Source organism: Chionomys nivalis, chromosome 20, assembly GCF_950005125.1.
Source record: "Chionomys nivalis chromosome 20, mChiNiv1.1, whole genome shotgun sequence".
Taxonomy (NCBI): Eukaryota; Metazoa; Chordata; class Mammalia; order Rodentia; family Cricetidae; genus Chionomys; species Chionomys nivalis.
This window is the reverse complement of record NC_080105.1, coordinates 45,536,993-45,552,142: the sequence shown is the minus strand read 5'-3', so window position 1 is coordinate 45,552,142 and position 15,150 is coordinate 45,536,993. Positions and strand designations below refer to the sequence as shown.

At 36.9% G+C, this 15,150-nt stretch overlaps 1 protein-coding gene across 1 annotated transcript in view; it reads left to right on the top strand.

Annotated features, from left to right (window-relative positions):
• The window catches only part of LOC130862629 (ankyrin repeat domain-containing protein 36C-like), a 93,150-nt gene that overhangs the window by 61,092 nt on the left and 16,908 nt on the right, over positions 1 to 15,150 (top strand). Inside the window, exons 32-41 of the mRNA XM_057752340.1 lie at positions 848 to 915; positions 2,449 to 2,539; positions 3,706 to 3,734; positions 3,818 to 3,899; positions 6,382 to 6,449; positions 7,160 to 7,226; positions 7,758 to 7,828; positions 10,079 to 10,241; positions 10,836 to 10,977; positions 12,592 to 12,625. Coding sequence (XP_057608323.1) covers positions 848 to 915; positions 2,449 to 2,539; positions 3,706 to 3,734; positions 3,818 to 3,899; positions 6,382 to 6,449; positions 7,160 to 7,226; positions 7,758 to 7,828; positions 10,079 to 10,241; positions 10,836 to 10,977; positions 12,592 to 12,625 — 815 coding nt within the window. The remainder of the gene's footprint in view (positions 1 to 847; positions 916 to 2,448; positions 2,540 to 3,705; positions 3,735 to 3,817; positions 3,900 to 6,381; positions 6,450 to 7,159; positions 7,227 to 7,757; positions 7,829 to 10,078; positions 10,242 to 10,835; positions 10,978 to 12,591; positions 12,626 to 15,150) is intronic.

The window sequence follows — 15,150 nt, the reverse complement described above, 5'->3', positions numbered from 1 at the left end:
TTAGGCAAGAAGCAAAAAGTTAGATATCTAAAGAAATACTTATCAGTTCACATGGGAAGGAGGCATCTGAAAAAGAATGAAACTCTAAGGTAGTTCAGAGAAAAGCACATGTTGACCTGGAAAGTGAGAGCCAGGAAGATTTCCTGTCCTTTGCTGACTTTTATGAGAAGAAAAAGGTGTGTCAGAGTAGTAGAGACATACATTTGCAATATGAGTAAGACGGTGTTTGCATAATGAGGTATAAGAAATTGCAAATAAGGAAGTAGAGTTTTGATATATTTCTCTCCCCAGGTAGAAATAGTGTGCAATGTATGATTTATATGATTGCACATAATTATCAATACTGCTTCTATGTGTGTGTTCATTTCTGTTTACTGGGAATATTTGTGTGAATATTTGACATATTGCATAACTGTAACCTGGTGCCTCCTACTGTTTCTCTATTCATATATAAAATTCTTGATAGTTGTACATATTCCCCTAAGAAAGTAAATAAATATCCAGCTGAACATTAAATTTAATTGAAATGTTTAATTGCTAAATTAAAGCACATTTTTTGGCTCAGTGTTAAAGGTTTTTAAATGAATAACTATATAGATCATGTTTTTCTTTTTCTTTCTTTCTTTTTTTTTTGTATTTTCTAGACAGGGTTTCTCTGTAGCTTTTTTGGTTCCTGTCCTGGAACTAGCTCTTGTAGACCAGGCTGGCCTCGAACTCACAGAGATCCGCCTGCCTCTGCCTCCCGAGCACTGGGATTAAAGGCGTGCACCACCACCGCCTGGCTAGATCATGTTTTTCTAACTGTTCACATTGTTAATTTTAACTCTCTGTATGAATTTGTTAGCAGAATCCCCTAAACTATTTACATCAGAAGAACAAACAGGATGCCATGACAGTGAGAAGAAGCCACAGTTGGTATGTGAATATAAAAAATTATTTTATATTAGTTTTTGATAAAAATGTGACCACAATCCACGTCCAGTTATATTGTAGGCATACGTAAAAAAATCACTAAATGGTAATTTAATATGTAATTTAGCATCTTGAAAGCTATTTCCCAGTAAGCTATCTTTAACCATCAGCAGTGACTAAGCTCATCTTTATTCTTAGCAGCTTTCCACAATGTTTCATTCCTTCTTTTTGTCCAATCCCATAACCTCACTTCTTATTTACAGGGTATATTAAATTTGATTAACCACTAAAATGTCTAACTTATTAACAAGTATGTGTATTTATCATCCCTGGATATGATTATTATGAAATCCGTGGTTCCCATTCCATCAAAAATTTGATATTTACTACCAGGCATTGTTGCCCCCAAATAAACTTTTACTTGGTTGTCTTTAATACATCTTGTGAGACAATAGAGTCATACATAGATGCCCTCAGTGGGATTAGAATGAAGTTCTCCTGAGTCTAGCCTTCATTGATTTTTTCCAAATAATAACGTGCTATTGGAACATAGAAACTGCTGCTTGATTCCTTCATGTGAAAGTTTGGTTGCTATGATTTTGATACATTTCCATTTATCAAGTAGAGGAGATTAGGATATTGTGTTATATAATTCAAGAGCAAAAAAAATAGGTGTCGAATTCTGTGATTGCTTCACATAAAAATCAGAAATGATGTCACCACATCACATTTGCTGAGATTTTTCTTTAGCAAATTTGAAATCTAAATTCAGAGAAGGTCATTTGCATGTGCATCTTTTGTGTATCCAAGTATTTGAAAGTGCGTGCTGGGGATTTGAACTCTGCTCCTCATGCTTGCATGGTATGTACTTTTGCCCACTTAGACATCTATGTTTCATTCCACATTTCTTCTTTCAACACAAAAAATGTTTCTGTACTTAGAATGTACTTAGATGTAATTCTGGCTTATAACAATAGGAGTACGAGAATGTATTGAAATACATATTTTTAGAAAATGCTCAGAGTTTTTTGAGGACAGTAAATAAAAATCATAAAATTAATTTGTTATGCAAGTGTGCATACTGATTCTGTTCTGTTTATAAACATGTTGCCTCGTGTCTTCAGTGCTCATTTAAAACATGATAGCTTTTTTGCTTATTCTTTGTGGATTTCATAAATATATACAGTGTATTTTGATCGCCCCACATCTCCCTCTGGCTCCTCTGTATCATGTAACTCTCTCAACTTCATGTGCTATTGTTGATGCTTCTGTCATTCGGTAAAGCTGTGAGTTCAATTATTGCTGCCCACACACACATGGGTATGGGATCATTTGACAGTCATGGGGAATTTTTGTAGTCAGAAATATGATGAAGGTAAGATTGATTTGGAGAGCATATATGAGGATTTCCTTTGAATTTTGGTTATCTTTCAATATTTTAAAAGTGTTATTGCTTTTGAAAGAGTAAATAATGTTTTTGGGGGAGCTAGAAATAACTAGGAAAAATTTAATTCACAATGATGCTAAATTCAACAGCATATCCTAGAGCGATTTCAGCCAAAGTGGAGTGTTCGGCTACGTATGGAGGCAAAAGAAGGAGAGAACACAGAAGCCACGGAAACGATGTGTAAGAGCTGTATTTCCAAAATTCTCCTCACTGCTGGCAACTGCCTGTGGAATGTGTGCATAACGCCTTGTTTACCTTGAGAGAATCGCTGAGAGAACCTCAGTATTATTTCAAATATCTAGGTTTTTAAGCGAGGGCTACTTAGGAGAAAAAAGGGGGACTATGGAGAAACAAAGCAAAGAGATTGAGGTCGGAGTACACAGTGGAGCGTACGGAAACAAGGTGCCAAGGGAAGGAAAGACTGTCTATAACGGAGGCAGGAAGGGGAGAATGAAAATTAGTAGGATTGCATCATGTCTGAAAGGCAAAGCAAAACACCCCAGGACTCCTTGTCCTCCTCAATGTGACCATTAAAGTGGGACTCCTTTATCTCAGGGCTGTGGCCGGGAAGACGCCAGCTTCAGTCATTGTCAGGATTGTTAGAGTCTCTGTAAAGATGCTAGATAATTCACATTATCTGGAGCCCATGCAATTATGGAAAAATTAGCTACACATGATAAATTTATTTATATTTTCTAGTAAAGGTTATCCTGATTTCAAATGTAGAAATTTAATAACTTCAAAATGATTTTGAAAAATTGGCTTATATTTTATTGGGACAATTGTGCATTAGAGGCAAAAACATAGGCTTTATGTTATAGCTTAGTTTATAGACCTTCTACAACATGCTTACTAAAAGTTTTCTATAAATGGAAGGAGATAAATGCGTTGATAATATTTCCCAAATACATGCCAAAATGGAACATTTTATACTTTAGTATTGTACAAGTAAACATCCAAGATGATTACTTTGAACAAATTTTTTGAAGACAAATAATTTATCCATTCTATTGAACATTTATGATTGATTTTGCTTCCTAAATTACAATAACGTGGAAAAACCATAAAATTCCTTAGTATCATGGCCAGTTTCCTTCCAATTAATTTTGAACACCACATTGGTATCTGTCTTTTCTTCTTAGTAACATTCATTTTTTCCCTCTGGTTTCAATTCTGTTTCTGTCATCATACAGAATAAGCAATGGGAAATCAAACTGAATCCCACTCTTAAGGGAAGTAGACCCAGTGATAACTCTACCAATGATTTTCTACTTTAATTCAGCATGAAATTCTGATTGACTTTGTCATGTCAATATATAGCTAGTTACATGTCTCTCACTTTTCAGGCTCTTCTGATGAATATACCGAATTGAAGGTAATAGTGTTTCCATTTTATTGTGTGTAGTTAGCTCCCCAATATAAGACATGCACAAACATTATTAAATATCTCCCTTCCAGTCCGTGCAGGCTACCACTGAAAAGCAGGATTCTGTACCAACTGAAGATCCAACAACGGAGCAGGAAATATCATTAATGGCAGGTAAATTTAGAAATAAGAATTTCTCACATGTGTTTTATGGGCATTTGACATTATCAGTCTTTGAATCCAAATTTCTCAGCTCTTCAAATCTGATGAAAGCATTTTATGTAAATAATTAAAATATTTTGACTTTCATTGTTCCATCGCAAGCTGCTTGTGAGTATAAGACAGAATTTCTATAATCATCAGCTGTAACACAAGTGTTTCAACTTTTATGCACTAATATATCCACAGTCCTATATTGGAAACATAGTATTTCTGAGGTTTTAGTGGAATTTAACTTTTTTATTAAAATTTTTTATTTTACATACCAACCACAGTTTCCCATACTTCCTCTCCCCCCATTCCCTCCTCCCACCTCCTTTCTAGCCCCCCATCCACTCCTCAGAAAAGGTAAGGCCTTCCCATGGGAGTCAACAAAGCATGGCATATCAAGCTGATGCAGGGGGAGGAGCTTGGTATTGTCTCAACTTGATATGTCATGCTTTGTTGACTCCTAGGGAAGTTTAACTTTTAAAATCCACTTTTAAAAACAATTAATGATGTTTCCTCAAACATTAGTTACATGTGTTTACAGTCATTTACTTGGTAGACTGGGGCAAAGATTTCTCATGCATAGGAATTTTGAGTGATCCCGAATTACACACAAAGAAGCCATGTTTTAAAAAGACCGGTGTGCTTTTTAATTCAGGCTGGAAACACTGTGTGCTGGGCAAACTTTATGTAATTTCTGTACTACAAACTTCAGTTACTGCCAGTAGCAAATCTAAAGTTAGATATTCATACAGTGTATTTATTATTTCTCCTTTTCCATGCTTGTCTGCTTTTCTTCTGATTTCCTTGTGATTAGAGTTCTCTATTCACCTGCTTGTTTATTTACCTGTTTCTCCCAGTGCCACCTTCCATGTCCTTCTTATTCTCTGACAGTGAACTAAACTCTGTTCCATGATAATATTGTTTTGGTGAGCCTGTTATATGCAATATGCATACACCTCTGAGAAATCTTCCAAGTATTTTACCGACATATGTGCACATACAGGAGAAAACATCAAAGTATACATAATCAACGTCACTGTCCATGTAGTTTTCTCGTATCTCATATGATAATGCTAATACCAGCATCTAGGGAGGACAATTTATATTTCCAGTCTTTCAGTGAAATGTTTTCTGGACTAATCTTTAGTAATTTTACACTCGGGGAGACCGTGGAAACATACTCCATTCAGGACTGCTTTCCTTTTAGATAGTGCTTTTTTTTCATCGAACCGTTCCTCACCAATTTCCATCACGCCTCCTATTATTTTTTCTTTCACATTTATAGTAACCCATCTCAATTGAAAAATCAATGGTAACCACTCTAATTTATTTCTAATAATTTTAAGGTTCTACACACAATTTGCATATCTGACTCCTCCTCAGTCTTCCATTTTAAGTCATTCAACTTTACTAATTAATTATCATACAAATTAGTGAATATCATTTCAGTAGTTTAACATATGTATGCTTCATTTTCATCCCTCACCATCCTCTCTTTTTCCTCTTTCTTTTTTGCCTCTTTTCTTCTCTCTCTCTCTTTCTCTCTCTCTTGTTTGCCTGTCTCCTTCTTAACCACATACAGTAAACCCCTCTAAGTTTTTGTCATACTCATCTCATTATCTTCTTCTGTTCTAATAATCCACTTATACAGAGTTTAAAAACAGACAAAGCAAATATAGTTACCTAGGAATTCATGGCTTCATGGATTCAGAGTCATACAGAAATTCAAACAAATAGTAGTCAGAAATGTTAAAATTGTGGTTACAGGAGAAGCAGAGGAAGAAGTCAGTGAGGAGACTCATACAGATGAAGTCTACTAATGGGAGTGTCCTGTTTCATAAACTAGATAGTAGGTCGATTAGTGCTTATTGTATTGTAATTTAAATTATACTTGCATATAGTTCAGGGCATGTATCAATAAAATGAAAATCAGAAAAGACAGACACAAAAGTCCCAACTATGAGATATCAAAAGTACTTAACAACAAAGAAGAACCTAAATTTAAATATCAAGATAGCAATTTGTAGTGAGCATCTTGATAACTATGTGTATTTTATAAGTCAGAGAATGTCAAACTGAAAATTAAGCTTAATTGGAGGATTTAATTGAGAAAGTAAAATTTTGATTCTTAGTATAATTATTTTTAGTATATTTATTGACATATTAAATTGAATTAAAATACAGCTATATTACTTCATCCTGTTCCTTTCCTCCCTCTCACTCATCTAGTCTCTTCAATGTCCCCTTCTACTCTTTTGCAAATGGACGTTCTCTTTTTTGCTATTACTTTTACACATGTATATGCATAAATATAGAGCATCTAAATGAAACCTACTGAGTTTGTTTTTGTTTTATACCTCACTAAATATTTCACCATTTAGTATAAGGACTCACACTATATAAACAATTTTTATTCTTTAAGTACATATATTTATGTTTTCTTTAGAATCAGACTCATCAGCGAAATCAGAGGAGGTGCAAAGAAGTAATGACTATGAAAACAGTCAGTCGACTGTATGTACATATTCAATTTTACTTTTTATATTAATATTTTAGTAAATAACTCATCATAGGCTAAATGGATTAATATTTTAGAGTTTAAAGATTTTCTATATAATTAGTAGTTTGTGACAAAAATTTAATTTTAAAAATATTTAACAAGAAAAAATTTGAAGTTGTAAAAAAATTGAACTTAGAATCTACAGTATCTTGTGGGTAGTTAAACATTATTCTGGGATGTGTTCAATAGGTTTCAGTATTATTTTTTAGTTTCCTGTGCTATATTATGTAATTCTTTATGATTGTGCCTCTTTGTTAAAACAACTGAGTCATTGGAATTTCTCTAGATACTTAATGCTATAGACAAGCAAGTGAAATTAATATATTTAAGTACATGTTTTAGGTGCCCTCAAATTATGGGATATAAATAACAGTTATGCATTCTAAAGTTACCAACTACTGTTGTTACTAATTTCTATTCCTTCAATCCAGTCAGTTTATGTAGTCATCCAATGAAATTAAAAATAAACTGGATCCAGAGAGCACACGTGATTTTCTCTCTTCAGTTTGGTTTTAAGTTTGCAATACATACATCTGTTATTTTCCAGAATGCATGCTCATAAAGTAGAAAATTTGGCTTTTAGCTACAAAGTAATTAGGAAACACTCATGCAAATCTCTGCTGTCATTCATCTTCAGGATTCAGCTAAACATCTTCAACTAAAGGGCATTGACCATTTATCCATGATTGTGGGTCAAAGAAGCAAGGATATTGTAAGTGAAGAAGAGGAAGGTAAGAAGTGTCTGCCATGTACCAATCATTCAGAAGAGGGCTTACCACAGATAAGGGGAGTGATGCTCTTGCATGTTTATAGAGGAGTGTGCTGAATGTTCTCATGAAGTTTCAGTGACATTTTCAGTTCAGAGTGACATGACAGGAAGTCAAGTATGACTACATTTTAAGTATGTTCAAAGAAGAAGTATGCAAAGCAAGAGAGGTAGAGTATAGTGTGTCAACAGGAAGAAAGTTGACGGATGTCCAGCTCTGTCCCACCCCCAACTCGTCCAACAGGATCCCTCATGTTCTGTGAAACAATTTTTTGATACAGAACTGTCGAGTATTGGATAAGTGTGAAGTTATATGAAGAGGGTGTCACAGGTTGAATTAAATTGTATTGCAGAGCTGGATTTTTGTTTGTTATAAATGGCAATAAATTTGTGTTCAGCCATACATATTAAATTGATGACTCTATATGTATGTATGTATGTGTATATGTATATATATATATGTGTATTTTTAACTATAATTTTTTTTTGTCAACAGAACCAGATTTAGAAGCAGCATCAGGGGATGAACAAAACAAATGTTATAGCAGAGAGAGCAATCAATCATTGGTATGTAGATTTTCAAATCTGAATAACTCCTTCAATGCTGTTGTCTCTTTCTTTTAAATATTATATCATAAAACAAGTGGACTTATTTTGCAAGCTTCTCTGTGTAAAATATATATCAATTCAATAGATAATTTTAAGTAATTTAATTATTTGTGATTTAAGATATTCTTTGAATCTACAATAACATAGGCAAACTTTATGCTCCTGAGGCCAAAAATTCTAAATCATGATTTTGCCTCCACTTGCAAAACCTTTTTATATGATAAAGAAGGCAAAATCAAATTTGAATCTTTTGATTAAAGAGTTTAAATTATGTTCAAATTGAAGTCAAAGGTGCAAAAATGCAGAGCAATAAAATCTTTAACTTGGAGAAGCAGAACTGTATTCCAAGGAAGCATTATCATCATCACCGGCCGCCACTCCCACCAGTACTTGCAAATGGACAGCTGGTCAGCAGCCAGAATGAAGGCTTGACTATTGACCTGAAGAATTTTAGAAAACCAGGAGATAAGGCCTTCACCCAACATAGCCATCCCTTTGACATCGCTGAAATCTCTGAGCAGGAAATGAGAAAACTCAAGGGTCTGTCTCCCAGTCCTCTCTAACCCCGACTTTCTCAGCTCCAGAGGTCTGAAACCATTTCTGGTTTCTGCAGGTACCTGTGTACACACACACAAACATAAAAATAAATCTTTAAGAAACCTCTCAATGATGTATAATCATATACTTCTGGAATCTGCTTATCCAGAATTTTTACATTTATTTTTATAACTTATGTCATATATTTCTGTTTCTTATTATACTAGCTATTTCGTTTTAATAAAACAAACATGACCAACATTCTTTTCTATGTATTATCCAGTCTACTAACTCATTAAATATTTGGTAGAATTCATCTGGTAAAGCATCTAGCCTGTTTTATTTTTGTTTTAGTAGGGAGTGCATTAAACATAATAAACACACTTTCTTTAAGGCTAGAAAAATATGAACTATATCACTTTTTATTGAGTTGTGTTGATGTTAAAGGGTGAAGCAACTTAATATTTTTATTTCATTCAATAATGATGCTTCACTCAAGAATTACACTCTTGAAATTTTAATTGTGCTTTGTGTAGGGTCATAAAAATCAATCTGGCTCTCAGTATAATGGATTAATATCTTCTAAAAGGTGCTTTTAGTGTTTATAAACAGTAAACTTATTCGAGCCAAGCATAAGAAAACAGTAATTATTATTAACATTTTATCCACTCTTTAGAAGATAGTAGAATGAATATACTAAATTGGACATAACGCAAATTGTTAGTATAGATGTGTAACACTATAACCAAATATACTGTCTTTGTTAGGTTTCTATTGCTTTAAAGAGACACCATGACCATGGAAACTCTTAAAAAGTAAAAAAAAAAAATAATTGGGGTTGCTTACATTTTCAGAGGTTAAGTCCATTGTCATCATAGTGCAGCATGGTGACATGCAGGCACACATGGTGCTGGAGAAGGAGCTGAGAGTCCTCATTTTGACTCTCAGCCATCAGAAAGTGGTCAGAGATACTGAGAGCAACTTGAACATAGCAAAATTAGAGCCCACACCCACAGTGACTTCTTCCAATAAGGCCACACCTCCTAATGATATCACTCCCCACGAGCCTATGGGAGCCAATTACTTTTGAGCAGCTACATTTAGTTTGAATTAACATGTAATTATTTTGCTTTTGTATTGTTGTTAATAGACTTTTGTTGTTGTTGTTTTGAGACAGGGTTTCCCTGTGTAGCCTTGGGTGTTCTAGAACTTGCTCTAGGCTGGTCTTGAACTCAGAGATCTGCCTGCCTCTGCCTCCTGAGTGCATGGATTAAAGGCGTTGACAGCACTGCAGAGCAGTGGTAACTACAACACTTGCCAACACTAGTTACTGTACTTTTTACATGCCAAGTTCTGGTAAACTTGCTCATTTTCTTTTTCTTTTCTTTCTTTCTTCTTTATTTGACAAGTTTAACCTAAAAGATTGAGTCTAAAGTCTACAAGTTTTGGAAAATCAACTCCTATAATTTTGTGAGCATCTTTATTTCTTGACATTTTACTTTCAAAATGAAAAAAAATGATCAAAAATAAAATGGGGGGATGATATCTTAGTAGAGAACAGGAAAATTCATTTGTTACTCATGCTCCAAACTGTGATGTTTCTAAATATGGGTTTAAACAAAAATTCTAATAAGGAAGGAAGTAAAATTCACTTGTGTCTTTTTGTTGCAGGTTGAAAAAACAAAGATGTGTGCAAGCAATGGAATAGACATAGCAAAATACCCCTGTGAAGCTGCTGTTTTTACCTCCCCTGCTGCTGCTGCTGCTGGTGGTGGTAGTGGTGGTGATACTGCTGCTGCTGGTAGTGGTGGTATTTCTGCTACTGCTGCTGGTGGTATTGTTGCTGCTGGTGGTGGTGCTGCTGCTGCTGGTGATGCTGCTGCTGCTGCTGGTGGTATTGTTGCTGCTGATGGTGGTATTGTTGCTGCTGGTGGTGATGCTGCTGCTGCTGCTGCTGCTGGTGATACTGCTGCAGCTGGTGGTGATGGTGACACTGCTGCAGCAGCTGCTGGTGGTGATACTGCTGCTGTTAGTGGTGGTGATGCTGCTGCTGCTGATAGTGATACTGCTGCTGCTGCTGATGGTGACACTGCTGCAGCTGCTGCTGATGGTGATGCTGCTGCTGCTGGTGGTGGTGACACTGCTGCAGCTGCTGCTGATGGTGACACTGCTGCAGCTGCTGCTGATGGTGCTGCTGCTGCTGCTGATGGTGATGCTGCTGCTGCTGGTGGTGGTGACACTGCTGCAGCTGCTGCTGATGGTGACACTGCTGCAGCTGCTGCTGATGGTGCTGCTGCTGCTGCTGATGGTGATGCTGCTGCTGCTGCTGGTGGTGACACTGCTGCAGCTGCTGCTGATGGTGCTGCTGCTGCTGCTGCTATTTGTGGTGGTGGTGGTGGTGCTGCTGCTGTTGCTGCTGGTGGTGGTACTGATGCTGCTGCTGGTGGTGGTACTGATGCTGATGCTGGTGGTATTGCTGATTCTACTATGGATGAACTAGTTCTACAGAGAAAATCTGGAGAAATCAATGACCAGAGATTTCTTATTAAGGAGAATGCAAATCATGATGGGTAAGAGCATAATATTTAGTAGTAGATAATTGCTATTGTCCTATAAAATTCTATTTAGGAGAATTTTCATGTGATAAATTTTATGCTTTTTCTAGAGCATAAAATTTTATTGTTAAGGATTTTATTCAAAAGGTAATAATCAGTGTTGTTGTGATGGCTGGTTTTGTGTGTCAACTTGATACATGCTAGAATCATCAGTTGAGGAAATTCCTCCTCGAGATCCAGCTGTGAGTCATTTTCTCAGTTAGTGATCAATGTGGGAGGGCCCAGCCCATGGTGGGTGGTGACATTGCTGGGCAGCTGGTCCTGTGTGACTTGAGAAGGTGGGCTGAGCAAGCCATGGGGAGCAAACCAGTAAGCAGCTTCCCCTTCATGGCCTCTGTATCAGCTCCTGCCTCCTGGATTCTGCCCTGTTTAGTAACCTGTCCTGTCTTCACTTGATGATGAACAGCAATGTGGAAGTGTAAACTAAATAAACTTTTTCCTCTCTGTTTTGCTTTTTGGTCATAGTTTATTTTATCCCAGCAACAGAAACTCTAAATAAGACAGTTGTCAAATTAGAAGAAAAAGACAAATCTCACAGATTTTACAATTTTTTCGTAAATAAAATTGGTAAAGAAGTCTTGAGTAATTTCATAGTATGTATAAAAACTTGTTGCAGGTGATATGTGAATGAGTGTGCTTCATTCAGTAAAACTTTATTTTATACATGTTAAACCAGAACTCAGTGGTACCGTGATTGAAGCTTGTCTTATTTAGATTCTATTGCTATAATGAAACACCATGACCAAAAGCAACTTTAGGAGGAAAGGTTTTGTTTGTTTTTTTTTTTTTCATATAGTTCCATATAACAGTTCATCATTAAAAACAGTGAGGATTGGAACTCAAGCAGGGCAGGAACCTGGAGGCAGGGACTGATGCAGAAGCCACGGAGGGGAACTACTTAGTGTTTTGCTCCTCCTGGATTGCTTAGTCTGCTTTCTTACAAAACCCAGGACCACCAGCCTAGGGCTGATACCATCCACAGTGAACTGGGACCTCCCCCGAGAACCATTAATCTAGAAAATGCCTCAGAGTTGCCTAAAGATACCCCAGTAAAGGCATTTTCTGACTCTTTTAAAATTATTATTATTAAAAATTTCCACCTTCTCCCCTCCTCCCATTTCCCTCCCCCATTCCCTCACTTCCCCTCCCCCTCCTTCTCCAGTCCAAAGAGCACTCAGGGTTCCCTGCCCTGTGTGAAGGCCAAGGTCCTCCCCCCTCCATCCAGGTCTAGGAAGGTGAGCACCCAAACAGACTAGGCTCCCACAAAGCCAGTACATGCTTAGTTGATCTTGAAAATCTACTTCTAAACATTGTTGTTGAATTGTTTCCTTTAAGTAAGGAATCAAGCAATATTTTTCAAATAGATTTTAGTATTTATAAAAGTTTAATTTAAAAAAGAATTAATATTGTTTATTGCTATCTATCAAAATGCAGATAACATTATGCTCGTCCTATTAGACTCAATAAATAGGATAGATCAAACTGATAGATATAAAAATAGTTTTGTATTTTATTTTTATTTTACATGCTTATCATTTTCTTAAAAGTTATTTGTGTTGTTTTTTTTAGGCCCCGAAAGAAAACATGTAAGGGAAAACACAAGGTACTGTGAAATCTAAAGTACTTCTTTATTCACTGTGTTACATAAAAGGCAGTGAAATCTTATGAAACTCTGAGTTAAAATACACCATAAAACATAAAGTGAAAAAGTATAAAAAGCCCCAGACCCATACACATCAGTAATCTCAACACTTAAAATCAAGGTAGGGAGGATTCATGAGTGTGGGTCCAGGTGAATATATTATGTGTCCCAGGCCTGTGTGGGACACAGATGAAGACCCTGTCTCAAAATATAAAGCAAATAAAAGATAAAGTGTAGCATGAATCTAATTGTTCTTAATAACAAAAACCCAGAGCTAGTTATTAGGGCGTGAAAGCTGAGAGATCAGAGAAAGCGAGCAATCAGCCGCTAGAAAGTTCTTTTTACCTCCATCAAATTCTCAGACCAAAGGGGTGATTCTATCTCTAGGAGTCCTCAGACTGAATGCTGTCTCTGTGAAACCCTCAGACTGCATCCGATCTCCTGTCTACTCCCACTTTATATTCCTCTCTCCTCCCAGCCAGTCACTCCTGTCTCCACCTCCCTCGTGCTGGGATTAAAGGTGTGTGGCTCTGAAGAACTGGGAGTAAACTTTCAAGTACTTAGAAACCACCTGGCTCTGTTTCTCTTTGAAACTGGATCTATCTAGTGTAACCCAGGGTGGCTTGAACTCACAGTGATCCATCTGCCTCTGTCTCAAGATTACAGGTGTATATCACCACTGCTGGCCTCTATGGCTAACTAGTGGCTTAGCTCTGCCCTCTGATCTTCAGGCAAGCTTTATTTGTTAGATTACATATAAAATATCACTACAGTAAAGAGAATATGGAATATTTTTGTCTAAAACCACCGGTTTTGAAAGAAATTATATTTATGAAAAAGTAGCTATTGAGAAAAGCATCCATTTTATTTTTAAATTCTAGAAGGTAACCAAGAGCTATGACAATAGGCTGTGATATTTGGGGTTCTATGGGGCCTCATGGGTCAACAATTCCAAAAGAAGAAACCTATTCTTGGCACTGGGCTTTGAAGTTGTTAGTTTCTGGTGTCTAGAGAGGGTTGTTTCCATGTGATCGGGTAGCTCCATTTTAGCTCTCTCTATGTACAGAAATGTCTACAGTAGGAGGTTTCCATATACCTTTTTCGAAATGTCTTTAGTATTATTTATCCCTACGCAAGTCCCCTCCTTTACGCTACCCTTTGCTCCCCATCCCCACTTTAGCCCTTCCTGTTTAATTATCCCCTGTAAACACCTTTCACCTATGCCTTCCAGCTCTTCTCCTTTAAAAGCACCTGGCTATGGCCCCTTCAGAAATTCTCTGAGTTCTTCGGGTATTATGAATTAAACACGCATGCTTGAAATTCAAAGCTAAGACCCACAGATAAGCGAGAACATCTGGCATCTCTCTTTTTGGGTCTTGGTTACTTAGAATGATTACCTCCTATTGTGATTAAAACAGCAATGAACAAGCCGGGCGGGGCGATGGTGGCGCAAGGCCTTTAATCCCAGCACTCGGGAGGCAGAGGCAGGCAGATCTCTGTGAGTTCGAGGCCAACCTGGTCTACAAGAGCTAGTTCCAGGACAGGAACCAAAAGCTACGGAGAAACCCTGTCTCGAAACAAAAGCAAAAACAAAACAAAACAAAAAACAAAAAAACCAAAAAAACAAACAAAAAACACCAAAACAAACAAACAAACAAAAAACAGCAATGAACACAAATGAGCAAGTATCTTTAGGGTAGGATATGGAGCCTTTGTGTATATTGCAGAGAGTTATATGGTTGGATCTTATGGTAGATCTATTTTTAGCTCCTTGGGAAGCTTCCAGGCTGATACACATAGTTGTTGCACCAGTTTGTATTCCTACCAACAATGGACAAATGTTCCTCCCCACACATCCATTTGTAGGCATTTGATTTGTTGACCTTAGCCATTCTGACATGGGTTTTCCTGAGGACACCACCTCCTTGAGTCATAGAACATGACACCACCCAACTGGGATGGATGGAAGCTTCATCCCTACTGGTTTACTTTCATAGTGATGAAAGGTGTTAATCAAGCTACTGCAGGAGAAATGAAATTGCCCACCTGACTTAACTGTGAATCCTGTGAGCTACAGTAATGACTGTAGCTGGTGCTGTAATGACTTCAGTTATGACTGTAGCTGACCCACTGGTGCAATAGTGGCTCTAACATCATAGGAGCAACAGCTACTTAGTGATTGTATTTAAAGTTTACTTCATGAGATGAAGCCCATCCCAGTATAATTAGCAGTCTGAGACCTTATGTCTAGCTGGGTCACTGGGTCATAGGCTCTAGGGATGAATCTATTACTAGTATGCTTCTAAATGGACACACTACTAAACTGACTTCTTAAAACTCACTGTTAATGCTCACAGATCGATGTACCTCTTGACCTTCATCTAAGATGCTTCTGTTTGCAATAGACGGCAATTAATACAGAGACCCAAATCAGGCTATTGTGCAATGAATAAGAGATAGCAGAATTCTCAACCCTGCAGAGAATA